Genomic DNA, 23,680 nt, shown 5'->3' on the forward strand with positions numbered 1-23,680 from the left:
TCTGTAAATCATATATGTCTAATATTTTCTCTTTTAGCCAATTCTGATGAGAGTAAGATTCACACTATATTCATCCCCCTGCCTTCTTTCCCTCAGATATAATAGGTTTCCTTTCCCTCTTCATGAGATGTAGCACCTCCACTTTTCCCTTTTTCTGGTACAATTTCCTTTCTACTTCTAGATTCTTTTTTACATTATAACAGTAAAACCAAATTATACATGTACTCTTTATGTATACTCAGAGCAGAAATGTAGTTCCCAAGATTTCTTTTTACCTTTTTATGCTTCTCTTGAGTCCTATATTTTGAGGTCAGACTTTTTGTTTAGCTCTGTTTTTTTTTGTCAGAAATAAATGGAATTCACCTATTTCATTGAATGTCCATCTTCTTCCCTGGAAGAAAATGCTTATTTTGACTGGGTAAGTTGTTCTTGGCTGCATACCAAGTTCTTTAGCTTTTTTCGGGTATCAGATTCCAGGCCTTCGATCCTTTAATGTGGACACTGCTAGATCCTGAGTAATCTTTATTGTGGCTCCTTGGTATTTGAATTATATTTTTTTCTGGCTGCTTGTAGTATTTTTTCCCTTGGTCTGATAGTTCTGGAATTTAGCCACAATATTTCTTGGCGTCTTAATTTTGGGATCTCTTTCTGTAGGTGATTGATGAATTCTTTCAATGTCTATTTTACCTTCTGATTCTATGATATCTGGGCAGTTCTCTTTGATGATTACCTAAAAAATAGTGTCTAAGCTCTTTTTTTCAATCATGATTTTCAGGAAATTCAATAATCCACAGATTATCTCTCCTAGATCTATTTTCCAGGTCTGTTGTTTTCCCAATTAGGTATTTAACATTTTTTTCTATTTGTTCATTTTTTGGTTTTGCTTGACTGATTTTTGGTGTCTCCTCGAGTCATTCATTTCCATTTGTTAAATTCTGATTTTTAATGAATTATTTTCTTCATTCATTGTTTTTATTTCTTTTTGTAATTATCCAATTGAGTTTTTAAATGAGTTGTTTTGTTCTATGGAGTTTTTCTTCACTTCGCCAATTTTAATTTTTAAAGAATTATTGTCCTTTTCCAGTTCACAGATTCTGTTTTTCAGGGAGCTGTTTTCTTTTTTCATTCTATCTTTTAATGAGTTACATGCCTCATTCAGACCCTTATCCAAACCCTCTTGCAAAACTTACTTTTACATTCCCCATTTTTATTCTAGCTCTCTTTTAAGAACCTTTTAAATTTCTTCCTTGAGAGCCTTATATAGTGGGGATCAGATTATATCTATCTTTTGGATTTCATCTAGAGACAAATTGTTTTTCGTCTCCTCAGGATTTGAAATATGTTCTCTTTCAGTATAAAAGCTATTTATAGTTAGAGCCTGTTTTGCCTTTTTACTCATTTTAAAAACAAAAAATGCTGGGGTCTACTTATGGGGCAATAGGGTATTTCCAAGCTGCCTCTATAGACAATAGGAAGTGGCACTTAAGCAGCAGTGGGATAGCAGTGGCTGGGTTGAGATTAGTAGTTGCACTTGTGCTGAGTCACTCCAGATATTGAGTGGGTGTAGTCAGGTCCTGAGAAACTCTAGCATTTTGGGGTTATAATCTTCACCCTCTGTGTTTATAGCTTCTCTGCTGCTCTACTGGCTTGCTACTAGAGCAGAGTAGCTGATGTGGTAGAGTTCTCCCTGCAGATTTTCCATGGGCAAAGACTACTCCTTACTCCCCTCCGGTCTGTTCAGCATGAGCTGTTCTCCATGCTCTCCCTACCTGTCTGCCTGAGCCTAGTTTGTTCCATCCCAACCTACAAGCAAACACAGACTTTTTCTGGTAAATTTCAAGATTATCTTCTGTGGTAATGTGTGGTACTCCCAATATTCGTGGGTTCTGACAGTCAAGCACTAATTCAGAGGCTGAATTTTTTAAATAGTGTGAGGGAAGCAGGAAGGCTCAGAAAAACGTGTGTCTTCTCCGCCATCTTGGTTCTGCCCCCAGAAGTAATGTTTAAGAAAGTTAAAAGTAGGCTGGAATCAAGTTGTGAAAGACATTTACATATCAAAGGAGTTTGTAGCGTTTGTTTCTTGAAGTTGCAGACAGCTACTAGTATTTCTTGAAGAAAGGTGAACAAACATCACAAAATCATCAAGAATTTGAAGAATGATGAAGAGATACAAATGGACAAATCTTATTATCAACAGTGACCATTCTGTCCTTTAACATTGAAACATCCAAGAAAATGCCTTTGTTCAAACTGCTCAAAACTGTAATATCATTTACATAGTGTAGTTTGAAAACCTTATAGCAGGGATCCTCATTAGGAAGCTGTTGCAGTAGTCATGGTGAGAAGTGAAGAAGCCAGCAGGTTTGTTTAACTGTGTGAGTGTAAAGAAGGGGACACATGCCAGATACTTTGTAGAAAGAATTGATAAGATTGGACTACTGATGTATATATGAAGGAGAGTGAAGAGTTGAAGATGTTTCTGAATTTGCAAGCCTGAATGAATGAAAATACAAAAGAATAATTTTGTAGAAATAGGAAATTCAGAAGAGGGGTGGGTTTTGTTGGAAAGTTAATGAATTCCATATGCCAAAATGTTTCAAACAGAACATCCACTTTGAAATGTTCCTTAGGCAGTTGTTGATATGGGACTGAAATGCAATAGAGAAACAAGGGCGGGATTTATAGATCTGTATCTCATATTCATAGAGATAATTGTTATTGAATTGATGAGATCCTCTAGAGACTATAGAGAGAGAAGAGCAGAATACTCAGGACAAGACCTTGAAATATACCCACAGTTTAAGATGGAAAATAGTTGATGATCAAACAGAAGAGACTGGGTAGTAGCAGTGAAACATATAGAAGAGGACAAAGAAAGAGTAGTGTTATGAAAATCCAGAGAGTAGAGAGGGGGTTGATCAAAAGGATCAAAGAAGGATGAGGCTAGTGCTTCTTCATGTTCATGTTCTTCATTCTGACTCTGCATTGAAATCTTTTGGGCTCTAGAGTGGGGTCAATCTCAGTCTAGATGACTAACCCAGTTTGAGGGTGCCTAAGAAACCGAGGAATATTTGGTTTTCAAACCTTAGGCTTTGAAGACCTTCCACTGCATCAGATTTACACTCCCAAATTGATTCTAGAACATAGCTGGACCCTTCTCATTGCCAAGCTAAACTTTTGGAAGTAGGTCAGAACTACCTTTGTAAATGAGAGTCCTGCCAAAATTCAATAGGTTATTCACCCTTCAGCATTTGCATCATTGTAGGACTTCTTCTACTTGTACATAAGAAGGAACTTTGGAAAGCTGTTTCTGGCCTAAAGTACTCACTCTATTGTTATTGTTATTGTTATTATTATTATTATTATTATTATTTTTGCATATCTCCTTAGAAAATGAGACTGGTAGGACAAAAGCATCTGTTAGAGCTCTAAAATTTAAAATATATATCTGCTTATTTCTGTGTAATTTAATTAGTTACAGTGTATAGGTCAACTATACTTAATTTTTTTCATATTTTTTAAAATAAACTTAAGAAACTACTCAGAACTTAAATATCAATATGTTTTGATAAATAAATGGAGAACATTTTGAATTGTTGTCTTAATTGTATCTCCTTGCTTAGTGAAACCTTAATTATAACACACTCAGTGTTCTGTTAAATTGCTTATATAGCTAAATTAAACTAATATAGCTAAAACACACCAAAGTGCTGTATTTTTTTTTTTTTTTATTGTCACAGAAACTCTACTTATGGATAGAAAGGATGTATAGGTGGGAAGAAGATCCATACCAGTTAAATCAGATATTTTGGAAATGTTTGAAGAATGAATGTTGTGAGGATCAAATGAGATGCTATGTACAGTGCTTTGTAAATCTTTAAAACACTCATAAATGCTAGCTATTATAAATCATTTGTAAATGAAGCCATCTGTTTCTGCATATCTGCCCCACTTCTCTTTCCATACCCCACCCTGATCACTGCTTTTTTTATACTCGTTAGAATTTGTTTTACTTCTGTTTAATCATTCCTGGATCCTTCTAGCTCTTGAAACCTCCTCTCTTTCTATACTCTATTTCCCTACTGAATTTAATGTGTTTCTACATGAAACTCTGTGTTCAACACTTCTGTATATTTCAGGTGAAAGTGATGAGCTGTCATCTTGAGTCAATTGTCTCTGTCAAGAGGAGGATAGCTTGTTTTATCATTTCTCTGGAATTCTGTTGGTCACTTCATGTATACCAATTCTTAAGAATTTCAAAGTTTTTATTTATAATATTGTTTTATAAACTGTTCTCCTGTTTTTTTTTTCTGTTGTACTCTGCAGCCTTTCCAGATTTGTTTGAAACTGTGCCTTTCATGATTTCTTACATAACAATAAATGTCCCATTATGTTGAGATAAGCATTTTGATAACATGTACCAATTTGTTTAGTCATTCTGATGAGGTTTAGATTTAGGGAACCAAAATGAAATTAGGGTTTCTGATGGTCAAGGAGTTAAATGATAAGGTCCAGTGGCAGATTCGGGGTTCAGGGAACCAAATGGAGAGGTTTGGCTCCCCTCTAAAATCTTGGGATTCGGCAGAAGGACAGGGAGTTTTGGGGGACTCCCTTCTGGTGGCACAGAAGTTCTCTGTAAAAGAATTTATAGACCCAAAAACCTAGGTTGATAAAAGAGGTTTATTATGGGGATTAGAAGTAAGGTTAGAAATCCTGACAGAGAGGCATAAAGTCTGGTTAGGGAAATAGGTGAGGGTAAAGAGAGGATGGCACTGGAAAGAGTATTCCAGTGGACAGAGGCCCTTGGCATCCCCAGCATAGCATAGCATGGCATGTTTGGAACCTTTGCAAAGAGAGGGTTTTAGTCTTTGGCTACAAGCTGAAGGGGGCTCGTGGATGGAGTCCCAGGTTGGCTCATCTACTCGCTGGGTTTCAGCTTGAGCTGGAATATGAATTGAATTAAATGAATTTGAGGACTGAGCTGACCCTACCCAAGGATGAAACTGTTTGTCGCTAGGGGCAGAGTCCCTCACTGAGGCAGAGTTGAAGTAGATTTTCTCCTTCAAGGATTTTCAGAGTTTCGGGGTCCCCTTTTCAATTCTCTAGTTGATTGGCTCCCTCTTCATTTCCAGATCTTTGCTACTATGAAAAGAACTGCTCAGAATAGTCGTTCTTTAGCTGATTGACTTCCTCTTCTTTTCCAGATACTATAAAAAGAACTGTTCAAAATATTTTACATATAGGTCCTATTTCTTCCCTTTGATTTCTTTGTGATTTAGGCCTACACTAGTTAAAAAAGGTAGACATAGTTAAATGATTTTGGTTATAGCTCCCAGTTAATTTCTAGAATAGCTAGACCATTTCACAGCTTCACTAAAAGCTTTTCCTGTCTTTTTTCCTTCACCTCTCCAAAATTTGATGTTTTGCTTTTTTTTGTCATCTTTTCCACTGTCTTGAACAGTGAGGTGGAAACCTCAAGTGGAAACCTCATTTTCTTTTGTTTAATACTAATTTAGAACATCTTTTACATGTTTATTGATAGCTTGAATTTCTTCCTTTGAGAATTATCGATTCATACCCTTTGAGTAATTTATCTTTTAGGGAATGGCTTTTTTAAAAAAATAAATGTGAATCTGTTCACAATATTTTTGCATATGAGACCCTTCTCAAAGAAATTTTCTTTAAAAAATTGTCCTGATAACTTTTTCATTTCTAATTTTATCTGCATTGACATTGCTTTTTTATTTTATCTACTCAAAATTGTTTATATTTGTGATCCTCTCAGTCCACTCTTCCACTATCAATAAATGTAAAAAGTAATTTCTTATTATTCTGATTTTTTTCTGATTATTCTAATATGTTTTTATTTGTATGAAAAGTATTTTGTAATTGTGTTCCTGGGTTTGTCTTGGTAGGTAGACTTCCAAGTATTTTATATTGTTTGCATTTATTTTAAATAAAATTTTGCTTTTGCTGTATTCTGTTGGTAATATATAGAAATTCTGATTATTTATCTGGGCTTATTTTATATCCCGCAAATTTGCTAAAGTTGTTCATTGTTTCCGCTAGTTTTTTACTTGACTCTCTAAGTATACCAACATATTATCTGCAAAGAGTAATAGTTTTGTTTCCTCACTGACCATCCTAATTTCTTCAATTTCTTTTTCGTCTTTTTGCTATAGCTAGCATGTCTAGTACAATATTGAGTAATAGTGGTGATAATTGAATTCTTGCTTCACTCTAGTCCAGAAGACTTTTAACTTGTTCAAATTACAGATAGTATTTACTGGTGGTTTTAGATAGATAGGTGTTACTTATCATATTAACAAAAACTCCATTTATTGCTATTCTTTTCATTGTTTTTAATAGGAATTAGTGTTGTGTTTTGTCAAAGGCTTTTCCTGTACCTGTTGAGAATCATATGATTTTTGCTGTTTTTGTTATTGTCTCCCTGTGGAAGTTGTCCAGGGTGCTGGAGAGTGCTGTAGTGAGTTGAATGGAGGCTGTGCTTGAATTTTCCAGAACAGCCTATCATCACTGTCATTTTTCATGACTACCTGGGTGACTTTTTCTTCTCAAAGAAGTCTTATCTAAGGAGTGTTAGCCTCTTTGACCCAAGACCATTTCCTTTGTCCACTTGAAGTGCTCTAACTTCCAACCTCAGAAACTCACCTGGCTTGTGTCCTGCTTCCTAGCATACTCCTTTTCACCCTGTTATTTTGGAAATTGTATTTTCCTAACCCCATCTCTGACACTCTTCAAGCTGATTCATTCCATAGACACTGAGCCAGCCCTACACTCTGACCAGAGTACTATACTCACTTCTGTGAGAATTCTAGTTCCTAATCTCACAAATTTAGATTCCTCCCCTAAAAGGTTCATTGGCTAGATTTCAAGGATCCTGTAAATTTGGAGGAAAAGAAATTTATATCTTTATTTCAGTATAATTAGTTTCCTTTACAGTCCTATGTATTTTATACATTTAAGAATATTATTTGGAAAAGGAGTTCATAGATTGTACGCTTAATGCAGTCTTTGAAGTTGAAATGCAACAAAGTATGAATTGATTCTCCACTACTTGTGCTAATTTTGGCCCGACAATTAGCACCAAGAAAACACAGGGCCTCCATCAGCCAGCACCATAACATCCATATGTAGAATTGTCAGTTACTATAAATGGTGGTTTTGATAAGTTCTCTTATCTTGGCAGTATACTTTCTAGCAGTGTCCACATTGAATGAGATTAACACATGCATTGCTAGAGCTAGCTCAGTGTTTGGGAGGCTCTGAAGAAAAGTGTGGAAAAGGAGAGGAATTAGACTCACTACCAAACTCAAGGTCTACAGAGCCATTGTGCTGACCTCATTTTTGTATGTCTGTGAAACTTGGACAATCTATCAGAACCATGCCAAGAAACTGAATCGCTTCCATTTGAATTGTCTTAGGAAGATTCTGAAAATCACTTGGCAGAATAAAATATCAGGTGAGGTCATTTCTCAAATTAAATTGTAAAACATTCCAACTCTACCAAGAGAGCAATTAGAATGCCTACATTGTTCTATTGCCAAATGTACGCTTACCAAAAAAAAAATTATGAAAAGCCCAAACAGCCACATACTTACAAGATGGTCAAATACAAGGACACTCTCGAGGTATATCTTAAGAACTTTAGAATCAGTTGTATGAAGTGGAAGCACTGGCACAGGATGGCCCAGCATGGATGCCCTCATCAGAGAAGTGCTGTGTAAGTGTGTCTTGTAAACAATATACTATTGGATTATGGTTTCTAATCTATTCTGCTACCTGCTGTCATTTTATGAATGAGTTCATTCCATTCATATTCAGTTAGAATAATCAGTTGTGTATTTCCTTCCATCCTATTTATTTAACCCTTCTCTTTCTCTTTTTACCCTGTTTTTCCTCAAAAGTCTGTTTTGCTTCTGACCCCTGCCTCCCTTAATTTGCCTTTGTTCCTATCTCCACCCTCCCCCCCTTTTTTTAATCCCCAGTTAAACTCCTGAAAACTAAAGGAGAGATTGTGATATGTTTAATTCATTTTTTTTTTCCTTTGAGGTTTTGTTTGAACTGTTTTGAAATTGTTGTTTTTTGACTTTGTATCTTCATCTTCCCTGTCACCCTAATAGATTTTTATAATTAGGCTTTTTTTTTTTTCCTTTGCTTATTTTCCTCTACTATTTCTTGACTTTTAATTTTATGTTAAGCTGAACTCTGTTCCCAGGACAAGGCTCCCAGAGCACTTCACCCAAGCTTCAGGATTTTTGTGACATTTTTTGACCCAATTTTGGGGAATGTAAGTTTTCACTGCTTCCAAGAAATGTGTGGACACTGCTCTCCTGGCTTGTGCTATGATATTTATTCAGGAGGGGCTGAAAATGCTAGTGCTCTTCTTTCTTGGTGTTGGAACTGTGACAAGGTCTCCTGTTCTTCTGTGGCCACAAATGCTAGTGCTCCTCTCTGCTTTGGAATTGTGTCTAGGAACACTATTGCCCTGAATCCACAAGTACTAGTCGTCCTTTTCACCTTGGAACTGTGATCTGTAACTGCGTATGAACAATGTAACAGGGACCTGTAGTCAGTGCCAGCTAGTTATCTGACCTCCTTACTACCTCTGAAGTGAGAGCTCCCTGAAGTACTGCCATCACAGCTCCCTCAAAGCTTTCTTCTGGAGTTCTCATGTACTCAGGGCCACTCCAGACTGGACCCCACAGTAGTGTCACATACCCTTCATGCCAAACTCCTAAGTTGTCTTGGATTGTAAAATGTCTCACACTAATTTTTTTTTTTTTTTAATAGCCTTTTATTTACAGGTTATATGCATGGGTAACTTTACAGCATTAACAATTGCCAAACCTCTTGTTCCAATTTTTTACCTCTTACCCCCCACCTCCTGCCCCAGATGGCAGGATGACCAGTAGATGTTAAATATATTAAAATATAAATTAGATACACAATAAGTATACATGACCAAACCGTTATTTTGCTGTACAAAAAGAATCAGACTCTGAAATATTGTACAATTAGCTTGTGAAGGAAATAAAAAATGCAGGTGGGCAAAAATATAGGGATTGGGAATTCAATGTAATGGTTTTTAGTCATCTCCCAGAGTTCTTTCTCTGGGCGTAGCTGGTTCAGTTCATTACTGTTCCATTGGAAATGATTTGGTTGATCTCATTGCTGAGGATGGCCAGGTCCATCAGAACTGGTCATCATATAGTATTGTTGTTGAAGTATATAATGATCTCCTGGTCCTGCTCATTTCACTAAGCATCAGTTCATTTAAGTCTCTCCAGGCCTTTCTGAAATCATCCTGTTGGTCATTTCTTACAGAATAATAATATTCCATAATATTCATATACCACAATTTATTCAGCCATTCTCCAACTGATGGGCATCCATTCAGTTTCCAGTTTCTAGCCCCTACAAAAAGGGCTGCCACAAACATTCGTGTACATACAGGTCCCTTTCCCTTCTTTATAATCTCTTTGGGATATAAGCCCAGTAATAACACTGCTGGATCAAAGGGTATGCACAGTTTGATAACTTTTTGAGCATAGTTCCAAACTACTCTCCAGAATGGTTGGATTCATTCACAACTCCACCAACAATGCATCAATGTCCCAGTTTTCCCACATCCCCTCCAACAATCATCATTATTTTTTCCTGTCATCTTAGCCAATCTGACAGGTGTGTAGTGGTATCTTAGAGTTGTCTTAATTTGCATTTCTCTGGTTAATAATGACTTGGAGCATCTTTTCATATGGCTAGAAATAGTTTCAATTTCTTCATCTGAGAATTGTCTGTTCATATCCTTTGACCATTTTTCAATTGGAGAATGGCTTGATTTTTTATAAACACTAATTTTTTTTGACTCTGCCACTCCAGGATTCAATTTTAAAGCTATTGGAGGGCATGTTGGGAGAAGTTATCTAAATTGCTGCTGCTTTTCCCTTGTGACTCCACCTTTATATCAGAATTTCTTGGTCTGTTTTGTGTTTTGAAACATTCATGGCAGTCTGATGAAGCCTGTGGATCTCTTCTCAGAATAGTTTCTTTAAATGCATAAAATAAAATAATTTTGTTATAAGGCTTGTTTAGAAAATGCAAATTTGCTATGTGGTGATTGATATATTAAGGAATAATCTGAACATAATGTATCACAGTGGTATCCACGGGAAGCATGTAACCACTATAGATCAGTTGAAGGGGCACCACCAGCATGCAGTGGGGTATATTATATAGGAAGAGGAGATATCAGGTTGCAATTGGGAGAAAGCACTGTGGTGGTCATCTTCCTCCACTTAGATGCTTTGAGAGCTAGGAGTTTGTTCCAAGGAACAGAGTACTAACAGAAGAGAGCAAGAGATGGGAGCCTGGAGAGACAGGCATGTGTAATATTCTTCTCTAAAGTGTAATGTTTTCTGGGAGCAGGTGTCTTGGAGGGCTTCTGGGAGCAGCCTTCATTTCAATTCAGTAAATACCCCAAATGCAATCAGGTATTAAAGTCCAAATCCTTTATTGTCTCTTCCAAAGTCTTATCTCCCTCACTTGGGGCTCGGCTAGTTTTCTGAAGGCCTTCTGGATCTTGGTTTCAGTGATCTCCACAGGACAACCTGCCACCACTTCTCTGTCTTCCTTACTTCTGTCTGACTGCTTCTCCGGCTTGTGAATCTCCCAGACTTCCAAGAATTTGTGTTTCAGCCTTCAGCCACAACAAAGGTGGAAGATGGAATGAATCTGTCTCAGCCTCCGAGAGCTTCTAGTGCGCCTGTCCTTTCTGGCTCTCACAGCTCCTCCTTATATGTTCCACACAGAGTATGCCCAATCATTATATCACTAGGAAACCATTATTTGTTGTAGGATTAAATCAATGCTAAACTAGATTTAACCACTGTCTCCTCAATTCCACATACTTAGCACCTTGTTTTAAGGTGCTGGCCCATAACAGGCACGGAAGGGAAGATGGAATTCTAAAATGTGCCACTTCTGTCCCAAAGCAAATGGAAGGATAACCCAGCCTCTGTAACCCACACCATCTTTAGCCATCTGCCTAGCGAAAAGCCAGCCGAAGATGGTCACTGCATACTGCTTCTGCAAATGGACCTATCACTCACTATCGGGAGATAGGAAATGCATCAGTTCCCCATAACCTATGATGGGCAATTCTTTATGTCTTAGCTACTGTGACTTTTCCTGGAGTCAAATTTGAGTATTATACCCCTAACCCCATTTTCCCCATAAATTCTGTGGTTTTTATTTTGAGATTTTGCTTAGTATGGCGATTTTTAGGAATATGTCCCATTATAGTACAATTGGCTTATGTATTCCATTACAGAGGAAACCAGTCATTTGAAAAACAGATATCAAAATGTATATTTTTAAGAAGATCATGTATCCTAGAATAAAAACCTCAGTTCTATAGGGAATTCTTCCTCTTTCCTATAGATTTAAACTGGACTTTTTCTTTAACAATGGCAAATACCCTTGTCAAGATTATATGTCATGTTTTTATATCTCTCGATATTAATGATCAGAATTAAATCAGACAAAATTACACCCGTCCTTTAGGAAATATTGTCTAATTTTGATATGTCTATTAGTGCCACTTCTTTGGAGGAAAGCTCACCTTAAAGTAAAGTTTTGCTCTACCAAATCAAATGCTTTTTTATAGTCTGCCACAGTGGCATTCTGTATGTGATAGTAAAGATGGTTGTTGCAGAATATTGTTTTTTTAAAACTTGCTTCATTCCTTTTCTTGCATTCTTCAAGCAACATCCATCTATATATATCTACACATATATAGATATATAGCTTATAAAACATTTTTAGACATGACTTATGACACAATTGTTTATATTCTAATAGTCAGTTTTGGGAGGAGGGTAAGAAGATAATAGTGAAAGTCACATCTTTTTTCTCACATAAGTATACCACTGTCTAGGATTTAGTGTCCAAAGGTCCACTATTATTTTTGAAAAAAATTATATCATAGAATTTTTCTATATCTTTTTCATTTTTCATCTGTTCATTTCCCCCTCTCACCTCCCCAGTTTGAGCTTTATATTAAGCATGATTTTGTTGCTTTATATCAGCTAATCTTCCTTGTTTAGAATGGGATAGTAGATCAAGATAGAAAAATAGCCTTAAAGTCAGGGAAATTTAAACATGTACTGCCTATATGGTCATTGTCAAGTCAGACCAAAAAGGGACTTTTAAAAGTCTTTAGAAATGGAAATACTTAGCATTTTTTCATCCATTTCTCACTTTTTAATGTTTAAACATATCAGGTTACTTTTACTTTAAAAGGGGGAGTTCTTTGTCATATCTTATTTTTATTTTTTTCTGATTTGATTTTCATTTTTATCCTTGCTATAAGAAATTAGTAAATGCATTTAATATGTGCTAGATGCTGTGCTAAGCACTGGAAATACAAATAAATGTAAAAAGAAAGAGTTTTGCCCTCAAAGAGATTTTACTGTAGTAGAAGAAGACAACATTCAAAATAAGCAGAAAAATAGGAACAAAGGAAGAAGTCACTCACTTGAGGACAGTGGAGAAAAAGGTCTAAAAAAGTCAGAAATGGACCTGGCGACAAATGAAGGGATGAATGTGGCTGGTCTGGGTACTTTCCTTAAAGTGTTGATCCCTCTTGGATGTCTGGGTTTTTTTTTTGTTTGTTTTTGTTAACATCTCATTATTTATAGAAACTTAATTTTCATTACCTGATAAAAGACCAAAATGTCTTTGTTTTTTCCTCTTTGATTTAGCTTTCTTGTAAACTGGATCGAGAGTTTCGTTGTATGGAGCTTGCTGAGCTAATGACTCAAAATGCTGTGAATTTAGCCATTAAATATGCTTCTCGCTCAAGGAGATTAATATTAGCTCAAAAGCTTAGTGAACTGGCTGTAGAGAAGGCAACAGAATTGGCAGCATCCTTAAATGAGGAAGAGGAAGATTTCAGAAATAAGCTAAATGCAAGGTAAAACTAAATTTTTGGTGATAATGTTAATTTTTTTTTAATATTATGTTGATGGTTATATTGAATACCATTATTCCCTTTTAATTACAGTAGCACTACAGATTGGAGTCAACATAGAATTGTAAATCATAAAATTGAAGAAAATAATTCAGAGGACAGTGAAGAAGCTCATGAAATAGAAGTAAAGGCAGATCTACACAAGAATAGTAAGACACATTTGGGGACAGATAAATATTTTTTTCTCATGACATTCATATTACATGCCTACAGTATATTATGAGGAAATTATGTCCTATAGAGAACAATAGGAAGTTTAGGCAATTCAAAAATAGAAAGAAAAAAAAATGATAAAACTGTATATTGAGTAGAATGATGGCATGAAAATAATTTTCCATAATAGTAATTGTTTCGTATGGTAAGCCTAGGGGTTATGGGTATCAGGTAAAGGAAATGTATTTGAAAAGGCTGTCCTCTCCCTCCATTTTGATTTATTAAGCAATCATTTAACAAGGTATGATGCCTACTGCCTTTCCACAGAAAAAAGAAAAATGAGTACTAGAAGATTTCAAATACTCTATCTCAACTAAAAGGCTGATCCAATGAATTAAGACATGAATCTTCCTTAATGGAACTTATGGTCACCTGGGGAGAAATGACAAATATACAAGAAAATAACTCAAGTGAACTCTAGTGAATATGTTGTAAGCAAAAATAATTCTGAGAAATAAAAGCTAATTTCTGAGATGAGTGAAGAGAGTCAGCTCTTTATTGAATATTTTTGTTAGAAGTGGAGCTTTATGCTAAAATTTAAGCAATACTCTTTTCATTTTAATTGCTCTATAGGACAGAATCCATTTTGTAAAAATGGAAATTCAACTGATGGGCCAGCTATCAAATCAGGTGAGAAACAATTTTAAGTTTTTCCTGAGGCATTTTCTTTCTAGTGTTAAAACCTGGACTAATGGACTCATGCCCTGCTTTCTTCTACATTTGAGTCCAGGACTTGTTCCACTACTGCCCTTGATATCCTTCTCATCATTTTTTATTTTACCTGAACTCCTCTTTCCCAGATCACTTTGAAAAGAGTACTAGATTTCCAACTTTTTTTCTGTCTTAGTGGCTCTAAAATAAGCTTAGAGCCCTTCATTTTCCCCCTTCCTTTTATTATTCACAAAGAAATATAGGGGTTAAAATAGAAAATAAAAGGGGAAATTTATAAGCCTTTTAAATCTAACCCTAGTCTTAATGAAAATGTAAATGGATCTTGGTCTTGTCTTTTTTGGTATCTTTCCTTCATTCACTTACTCTTCTACAGCTTGTACTCCTTTCTTTAGAGTTAATGACTCAATTTCTATTTGATAAGGAAGCCAAGGAGAGTTTCTTCCTTGTTCTATCCTTTTAAATATGAAATAGTCCTTTGAATATATCGAAATTTAATTAAAATTCATTTGATAGCTGAAGAAATTCCAAATGGTCACTCTCTAGTTTAAGCTGGCAAGCCAAGACATGCTCCCCATAATTTCTCTTAAGAAAATTTTGCTTTTCCTTTGAAAATTACCTTAAGTTTACCATAAACCTTTTGTTAAAAGTTATAAATTTATGAAATTATGTAAGTTTCTATATGTAATTTGAAAATAAATGAAATATACATACTATGTGTAATTTTAGATAAAATATTTAATTGTAAATAAAACATATAATTGAGTTTCTTTCTCTTTATTATAAATGGTGCAGTTATATCTAGCCACCAAGGACGGGTAAATCCCTTTAAGGTAAGAATTTTTCAAATAATATATTTTCTGTAATTTAATAATGTTTGGGACAAATGACCAGATGTGCTCAAAATTAAAGAACTTTGGGATATCATTAAAAGCTATAGAAATGCACTATTTCTGATTTTTCTTTTAATAAGGAATATAAACAAAAGAAAATTCTTTTGAAAGTACATCTGAGCCAGTTAGGTATTGCAAATTTGGCTTCCTATAGGATTTTGTTTTATTTATATGGTTTATCAAAGTAAAAAATAGAGTGTTTAAGTTCATAATAGTCCTCTTTAAAAGTGACATGACATGCTGTAACCAGCTTTTAATGACTAAATACTTGTAAGAGGAAGAGAGAATAAAACCAATTCTCTTTGGCAGGAATATTTTAGATTTGCTCATCTTGCATAGCCAATGGTAATAATTTTTAATAGCTCTAAATATTGCTTCTCATGTAATGATTTGGTTAGTTGGGACTAGGTATTTACCTTTGCAGTGGACACATTTTTGTATTTAGGTTTTGCCAACTGTATTATCAGTTTTACTAATAAAGATTTTCATTGAACTTTGAAAAGGGGAACAGTGATTTTTTTTTAATGTGAAATTTTAATATTGTCTTATTTAGGTATCAGACAGTTCAAAAGAATCAACTATTTCAATAAATTCAACACCAAGTAACATTTTAGATAATATGAAGAAATTATGCAAGAAAGCCACTGAGCCTAATAGAACTGCAAATAAGGAAAAATCCCCGGTTTTAAAGCCTTTGATTCCAAAACCAAAGTCTAAGCAGGTATTATTTCCATTATCATTTGTGAATTATAACACCTTGTCTCTTTGCCTTACTTTAAATTTCTTTAGTGATTCTAGCAACTTCCACTGATGTCAAGCAACAATACTGGATCATGATATGGAGGGAATCTTAGACTTTAGAAGTCTATCATTAGAGTGTGTGCTCTGGCAGATCTAACCAAACTGAAAGATTTTATGTTAACTATGGGTCCAGTAGCAAATTATCTTTTGTCAGATGACTAGTCAAAGGGGCTCATCACCAAAAAGTTCATCACAACATGGTGAATAACACTATGTCATAAAATTATCCATTAAGGCTATGAAGGGTGTACCTATAATCATGGAAACTGAAGTTCATTTTAAAGTTTTTAATTGTTTTGTGGCATATGACAGTATACCCAAAGGCAATAAGAACCATATTTTCATGGACACTTTGTCCTCTAATCATTTTTAAATACTTCAAACAGATAAAATTGGTTCTATTTTAACATACAGGTCACTTACTAGTTACTGTTGTAGAAATCATAACAGAATCAACTGATTCAGTATAACTATCAGCTTATCAAAACAAAAGTCAAAATCAACATCAAATAAAATAAGAGAAAAAGAAATTCCATACAATTACAACCACCATATAATGAAATTTAATTTCCTATTAGCAAAACTACCCCGCCTGTCTCTGCACTCTCTTCTGCTTTCTTCTATGAACTTTTTCAATGTTTTATTGATATTGTTATCTTTTTGTTTGTTTGTTTCACTTTCATTACCCACCAACTCCCTTCTGTCACTATTCCCACAACCCTTATATAGAAACCTCTTGTAACCAGTAAGTCATCAAATAAAACAAATTGTCAGGTTGTTTGTGCATTTATGTCTGCTTCTGGTCTGTCATCTCTCAGCCAAGATATGGGAAGAATACTTCATCATCAACCTTCTGAATTCCTGCTTGGTCAGTATAATGATTCAGAGTTCAAAAGTCTCTGTTTTATTTTATGTTTTGGTAATCTTCATATAAATTGTTCTGGTTCTGTGTACTTCATTCTTTATCATTTCACTTAAGTGTTCCCAGGCTTCTCTGAAGCTATTATATTTGTCATTTCTTACAGGCTAATAGTATTCCTTATATTCAGATACCACAGTTTGAACATCCAATTGATGAGCAGTCATTTAATATCCACATTTTTGCTATGATAAAAAAAAATAATTAAATTTCCATAGTCTCTCTGGGACAAGGTAACTGGTGTTAATATTTTCTCATGTTTAAAAATTTTTTAATTACCAGAAAAGGCATCTGTAGTATGTTCAATCACCTTTTACAATATTTACAATAAATTTATAAATGCAAAGTATTCCTTAACAGGCTAACTGCCTAAAATATATATATATATATCATAAAATAATTACACATTTCAGCTGTACATGGAAAGAGGAAAAAAAAGCACTGCAGTACAAACAATATTAATGGTTAAATGTACTTGATTGATGGTATAGGTTTACTATCAGTATTCCTGAACTTTGTGACTTGTCTCTTTGTCTTAGGGGATTCTACTGTCAAAGTTTTAGGCAGGAAAAGCATTGCTTCTAGGTTTGGCCCTTTCCTTTTCTGACTCAATTTCTCATTAGTCTAGGACAGGTTCTCTCAGGTCTGACTGTTAAGAAAGCTCGGCCATGAGTTGTTATTTGAATTTTTGAAATGCTTTTGAATTAAGGTGATGGTTTCAAGGTTCTGTCTTTGTTATCTATAATATGAATATCTTGTATGCCTTTCTTCTTTTTCACTTCCTATTTTCTTCTCTAATTGCTATAACTCACATTCACACTTTTCTGTCTGGTTACCAAGTCTTTGTTTAGTTTCTTTAAATTTCTTCAATATTTTTTGAACACAAAATTTTTTTAGTAAAGTTCTAGCATGCCAGTTCTTATCATCATCAGTTTCCCGTGAATCAATTCTCCTTTTGAGTATATTTGACTTTATTTATAGCCATCTCATTCACATTTATAGTGGAGAATAGTCCTGCAATAGATAGAGCACTGGATCTGGATCAGCAAAGACCTGAGTTCCTAAACTTAGATACTTACATTAACTGTGTGTCCTTGAGCAAATCTCTACTACCTCAGTTCCTTCATCTATAAAGTACCTACTTCCCAAAGTTGTTATGAGGATAAAATGTTATGATATTTGTAAAGCTCTTTAAAAACCTTTAAGTGTGATATAAATGGTGGTTATTATTATTATTATTATTGATATTGATATAATTATTTTACCTGCCTTGAATTGGGGAATGTATGGGATATAGTTTCCGTGCTTCAAGTCTCTCTATACTCCATCTTTACAAGCTGCCAGTGATTTTTCTAATGTGCAGGTCTGACCAAGTTGTCCCTCTGCTCAATAAATTTCAGAGGCTCCTTAATTACCTCCAACGTTAGATATCAACTCATTTGACATTTTAAATCCTTTTTTGTCTGTACATGGTTATTTGTATGTTGAATCTCCCGTTAGAATGTGAGCAGAGACTGTTTTGCTTTTTTTCTTATTTTTGGTGTTTAACACAGTGCCAGGTATATTCAGTTTGTGTTGACTGACTCCTGTATCAAGTTGTAATCGTACTGATAAAATAAGGTTTTATGTACTCTTTTTCAGGTCTAGAGTGGACTTGATCTCTGGCCCCTTCTTCATTTTTTAAGTTCCTTTCTCCCCCTCCCTCTCCCCCCAAGGGACATTTGTTTAGAAGAGGTTCAAACAAAATAAAGAGATAAATTAGATAGCAGGAGAGGTAAAGATGAAATAGATTTGGGAGCCAAGGAAAGGAGTTTGGAAGAATCTATTAAAGGAATATGCCATGAGATGCAAGTGTGCCATTAACTGATAGGCTAAATCCATGGAGGAATATAGCAGACTAAGCACTTAGGTATAATAAGGAGAAGGGAAAGTAAAGGGAAGCTACTATGAGAAGGGAGGAGTAGACTTAATCCTGAAAAGTATTTAACAAAGATCTTCATCATGAGCACATCTTTTATAGGGGAAATTTAACTTTGGGGGTTTTCCAAGAGAGAAGGGGAAGTACCAGGGAAGAATTTGGTAGCTCAGAGGTAGGGATCAAGGAAGACCCAGAAGGAATGTACCTGGCAGATCAGGTCCCAGACCTGTCTAAAGATATGCCAGTCAATATCTCAAGGGTTGTTTAAAGATGCTCAGAATAGAGGGACAGACAATGAAGGCTGATAAAGAGTTTCATTCTTACAATCACTTTATATAAACTGAATTGTCTGGGATTACATTATGCCTGATAATAGCCACATGGGTTTTTTTCTGATATGGGAAGAGAATAAGCTCAAAGTTCACATCATTCCCCACTCTTTGATTTGCTAAAGAAATCTTTCAAAAAATGGGGGAGGGGAAAGTCATTCCTAAATAGAAGGGGATTTAGGAAGCAATGCTAAAATATTTGAGGTTAAACCCAAAGAACAAACCTATATTTGTTCTTAACAAATATAGAAGACAGGAGTGAAATAGAGTGGCCTATGGGAGGAGACCAAAGTTTGGTGATATCAAAGGGGTTCAAAGATATAATAGTGGATATTATTACAGGGTCTGGGGGCCTACTCAGATGCTGGGTAGCAGAATCTGCTATTCACCCCAACAGTCAGTTTCCCCCCCCCATACAAATGGTGCCCAACGTAATTTGGGGTATAGAGTGATGATTCTGAAATTACTTTTTGCTGGGAATGGACATGGAGCCCAGTCATCCTATAGGGTCCCCGGAAGTAATTCTTACACACCAGTCGCATGCCTGATTATTCACGTGTTCATCAAGGTCACTGTTGTAATGAAGATTCTCTTTCTTTGTAATGTAGGTAATGCACTGGTATTGGTTTTATATTAGATTATATGACCTTTACTTTCACTTTTACAAATAAATTGATTCTGTAGTTCTTTCTTTTTACAAGTTCTCTCTAAGTTTTCTCTTCAAATCTACATTATCAGTGATTCCCTTGATGTTGTTTCTTTAGCACATACTTGAGAAGATGTTTTATTGCTAGATACTCCAAGCTGATTTTTCTACAACTGTGTTCCTCAGTACAGTTTGAACTCATTGTGCCACTATTTTTTTTTCACAATACTATTTTATTTTCTCATTACATGTAAAGATAATTTTCAACATTCATATATGTATAAATCATTTTAAACTTATTTCCATATTTGTTGTGTTGTGAAAGAAAAATCAGAGTAAAAGGGAAAAACCACAAGAAAGAAACAAGCAAACAGACCAACAGTTAAAAATACTGTGCTTCACTCCACATTCAGTTCCTTTCTGTATGTAGATGGCATTTTCCTTCCCAAGTCCATTGAAAATTGTATTGTATCACCATATTGTTGAAAAGAGCTAAGTCTATCATAGTTGATCTTCACATAATCTTGCTGTTATTATATGCACTATTCTCCTGGTTCTGCTCACTTCACTCAGCATTAGTTCATGTTCCAGCCTTTTCTGAAGTGAGCCTATTCATCATTTCTTATAGAACAATAATATCCCATTACATTTATACACCATAACTTATTCAACCATTTCCCCAATTGACGAGCATCTGCTCACTTTCCAATTTCCTTGCCACCACTGCTGCTACTCTTTTATGATCGCTTTATGATACAAACCCAGTAGTGACATTGCTGGATCAAAGGATATGCACACTTCTATAGCTCTTTGTGCATAGTTTCAAATTGCTCTGTAAAATGTTAGCTTATTTTAACATATAAAAATCATTCAATTAATCAACAAGGACTCAATTAGTACTTGCTATGTGTCCAGCACCATGCTAAATGTTATGGGCTAGAACTTGAAACAAGGTGCTAAATCACTGGAATTGATAGAGACAATGTTTATATACTTAGTTCACACCTTTAGAGTTCACACCTTTTAGAGAGTTCACACATCAGAGTTCATACCTTTAGAGAGCATATATAAGTTAGGAGCCTCAACTAGGATCGACTTTGGGAAATTCACAAGTCAGAAGCCCACAATCCCACTCGGAGGCAGAGTCAGATTTATTCCATATTCCACCTTTGTGCTGACTGGAGATTCAGAGGGAACTAGAAGCTGAAGCTGGAAGAAACAAAGGACTAGTGGCAAGAGCTTTTGGAACCAAGGAGACAAATAGGCCTATTTGTTAACCAGGCTATTTTGAAGGAGACAATAAAGGATCTGGACTTTAACTCCTGGCTGCAATTGGGATTATTGATCTGAACTGAAACTAAGGCTGTTCCCAGAAGCCCCCCCAAGAAACCTGCTCCCAGAGAACATTATATTTTAGAGAAGAGAACATTACAGCTAAATAGTGGAAGTACAAAGAAAAAGCTTAATAGGATAGACAACATGTTAAGTACAAGACATTCAGAGTAGATGGAAACACTTAGAAGACATTAGCTTCTAGAGGGAGCAGTAAATCCCTTCTGGAGCAGGTGGAATTTAAGTTGGGTCTTGAAGCACTCCAGGGAAATTAATAGGCAGAGGTGAGCATTCCAGACATGGGGGGCAATCAGTTCAAAGGCATGGAGACAGAACATGGAAGATCACGTCAGGAAGAGAAGGTAGGCTGCTGTTCTAGCATGTGGAGGACATAAAGGGGAGTAAAATGCAAAGATTGGAAAAGTTGTTAACTTCTTAGGGGGAGGTTATGAAGAATTTTAAATGCCAAAGGATTATATTTGATTCTGGGAACAACAGGAAACCACTGGATCTCATTGAACAGAAGTGACATAGTCATATCTTCACTTACAGAAAAACCAGGTTGGCATCTGGAGAGAGATTAGAGTGAGGAGAGGCTTGAGACTGCTGAAAGGAGGAGACTAGGTGAGAAATGATGGTCTATAGTAGGGTACTAGAATGTAAGTGAAAAGAAGGGAATATACATAAATCCAATTATGTGAAAGAAAAAAGTGACAATATTTGATTTTGGATTGATTTGTGAAGTGAGAAGTCAAGAATATTATCAAGAACATGAACCTGTGTGATTGGAAGATAAGTGGTGTCCTCACCAACCATAGAAATTTGGTAAAGTGGGGGGGGGGGGGGGGGGGGGGGGATTAAGTGGAAGGATAAAGATTTGTTTTGGATATGCTGATTTTGAGATGCCTACAAGATATCCAATTAGAAATGGCCAAAGGGTAGATGGCTATATGGGGACTGGAACTCAAGGAAGCTTAATAAGGTTATATGATAAGATTTGCATAGACATGAAAACTGATGCAATCAACAAGTAATATAGCATAGTGGGGAAAAAAGAAGACCCAATAACTTTTAAGTGTCCCTGTCTTGGTCTGAAATGAATGAAGAACTAGCAGATGAGGCTGAATAATGAGATGCTTTTAGACATTACAGTAAATGGGAAACCAGGTACTATACTAATGATAAAGATTAAGGGGAAGGAATGAGCCTTGGAAAAACCTGAACATTTCTGTTCACTTACATGTGTGTACTGTTGATGTATGTTAACTGAGTCTAATAATGCAAATAGCCAATCAGTAATTATTAAGCACTTACTATATACTACACACTGTGCTAAGAATTGAGAAAACAAAGATCAAAAACAGCCTTTATTCTCAAGGTTAATGAAGGAAAAAAGATATAAACAGCAGGGTTAATAAGGGGAGGGTACATGCAGTTCTCTCTTACCTCCCACCTCTCTACCCCTAGGCTGTTTGCTGACTTTGGAATTTAAACTGTGTCTTTTTTTCTATTCTTTTTCAATTAACAAACTTTTTCTTTTCCTTTTTCCTTTGTCTATTCTTACTCCCCCTTCCCTCACATATTTGGTGGGGGAGGGGGAGAACACTTCAGTAACAAGCGTTCTTGATCAAGCAAAACTTGAGAATTTCCCAAGTTGGGCATGCCTAAAAATAGATATTTCAGTTGATATATCTTGAATTCAGCACTTATCAGGAGATGGGTAGTTCTTCAGTATTGGTTTTAGCGAAATACAGTTAGTCTGAACAGAAATCTTCAGGGTTGATTATCTCTATTATGTTGATGTTATTAAATAAATTGTTCTCCCTAACTGTGCTCACTTTAGTCTGTAATTATTTCATTATTCTTCCCAAGTTTCTCTGAAACTGTCCCTTTTTATTATTTTTAATGTAATAATTTTCATAATTATAGTCCCCACTTATCCAAAGGGAAGATGGTACATTTTCAAATCTCTTCTTTGGGGCCAAATTTGGTAGTCTTTGTGTGTATTTTGTCTTCCTGCTTGTGCTTATTTCATTCTGCAGTAATTCATGTAAGACTTTCTTTAATTCCTTGTATTTTCCACATATTTTCTTATGGAACAATAATACTCCATTACATCTAATTTGTTTCTAATAAAAAATACTTTAAAGATTTTGGGTGGAATTTTTGGGTCAGAATATAAACTTTGTATAATTGTAAATTGTTTGTACAAAATCTTTTACAACCTCTCCAGCTTTTGCCTATTTCCCTATTTTTTCATCCTTATCAATTTGCTGGGCGTGAAGTAAAACAATGGTTGAATTTGTATTATTTTTATTAGTGATTCACAGCATAGAGTTATTGATAGTTTGCATTTCTTTTGAAAAATGTTCTAATCCTTTGAATACTTCTATGGGGGGGGGGAATGGACCTCAGTCATATATTTGTGTCAATTCCAAATATATGCACATGTGTGCACATGCTACTACACACACACATACATATATAAAACCAAAATGTTATTAGATCGTTTATAATTCCTGCATTCTTCCTACCCTCTTGACAATGCTTTTTATTCCAATTATATTGTTTTTTCCCCTCATTCTCAGGTTGTTATTTTTGTCTTTATGACTTATTTGGTCTTTGTTCCTGAAAAGTAGGAAAACATTTTTTTAAATTATCTAACAATGTACAGTTCTAGAATGAAATAAGAAGAGTATATACAGTAAGAAAGTATTGTAAATCATCATAGGGAAAGTCCTGTAAATATTCAAAATCAGTTCACATTTTTTATCTTGAGGATTTATGATTATTTCACCAGTTTACTTATCTAATACTAAGAGCCTTAATTATTTGGAAAGAGGGGAATTGAGAGGTAAAACCTCATGTTTGCACCCTGAGAAAGCAAGGCCGAAATATTTGAGGAC

The 23,680-nt window shown here is 35.2% G+C and overlaps 1 protein-coding gene across 4 annotated transcripts in view; it reads left to right on the forward strand.

Moving 5' to 3' along the window:
* The window catches only part of WDHD1 (WD repeat and HMG-box DNA binding protein 1), a 110,199-nt gene that overhangs the window by 82,553 nt on the left and 3,966 nt on the right, over nt 1–23,680 (forward strand). For 3 of the 4 annotated variants that reach the window (XM_031952976.1, XM_031952979.1, XM_031952977.1), the window contains 5 exons: nt 12,786–12,997; nt 13,088–13,203; nt 13,841–13,897; nt 14,732–14,769; nt 15,383–15,550. In XM_031952976.1, the coding sequence (XP_031808836.1) occupies nt 12,786–12,997; nt 13,088–13,203; nt 13,841–13,897; nt 14,732–14,769; nt 15,383–15,550 (591 nt within the window). The remainder of the gene's footprint in view (nt 1–12,785; nt 12,998–13,087; nt 13,204–13,840; nt 13,898–14,731; nt 14,770–15,382; nt 15,551–23,680) is intronic. The other variant, XM_031952978.1, reaches the window with a different exon arrangement.

Source organism: Sarcophilus harrisii, chromosome 2, assembly GCF_902635505.1.
Source record: "Sarcophilus harrisii chromosome 2, mSarHar1.11, whole genome shotgun sequence".
NCBI lineage: Eukaryota > Metazoa > Chordata > Mammalia > Dasyuromorphia > Dasyuridae > Sarcophilus > Sarcophilus harrisii.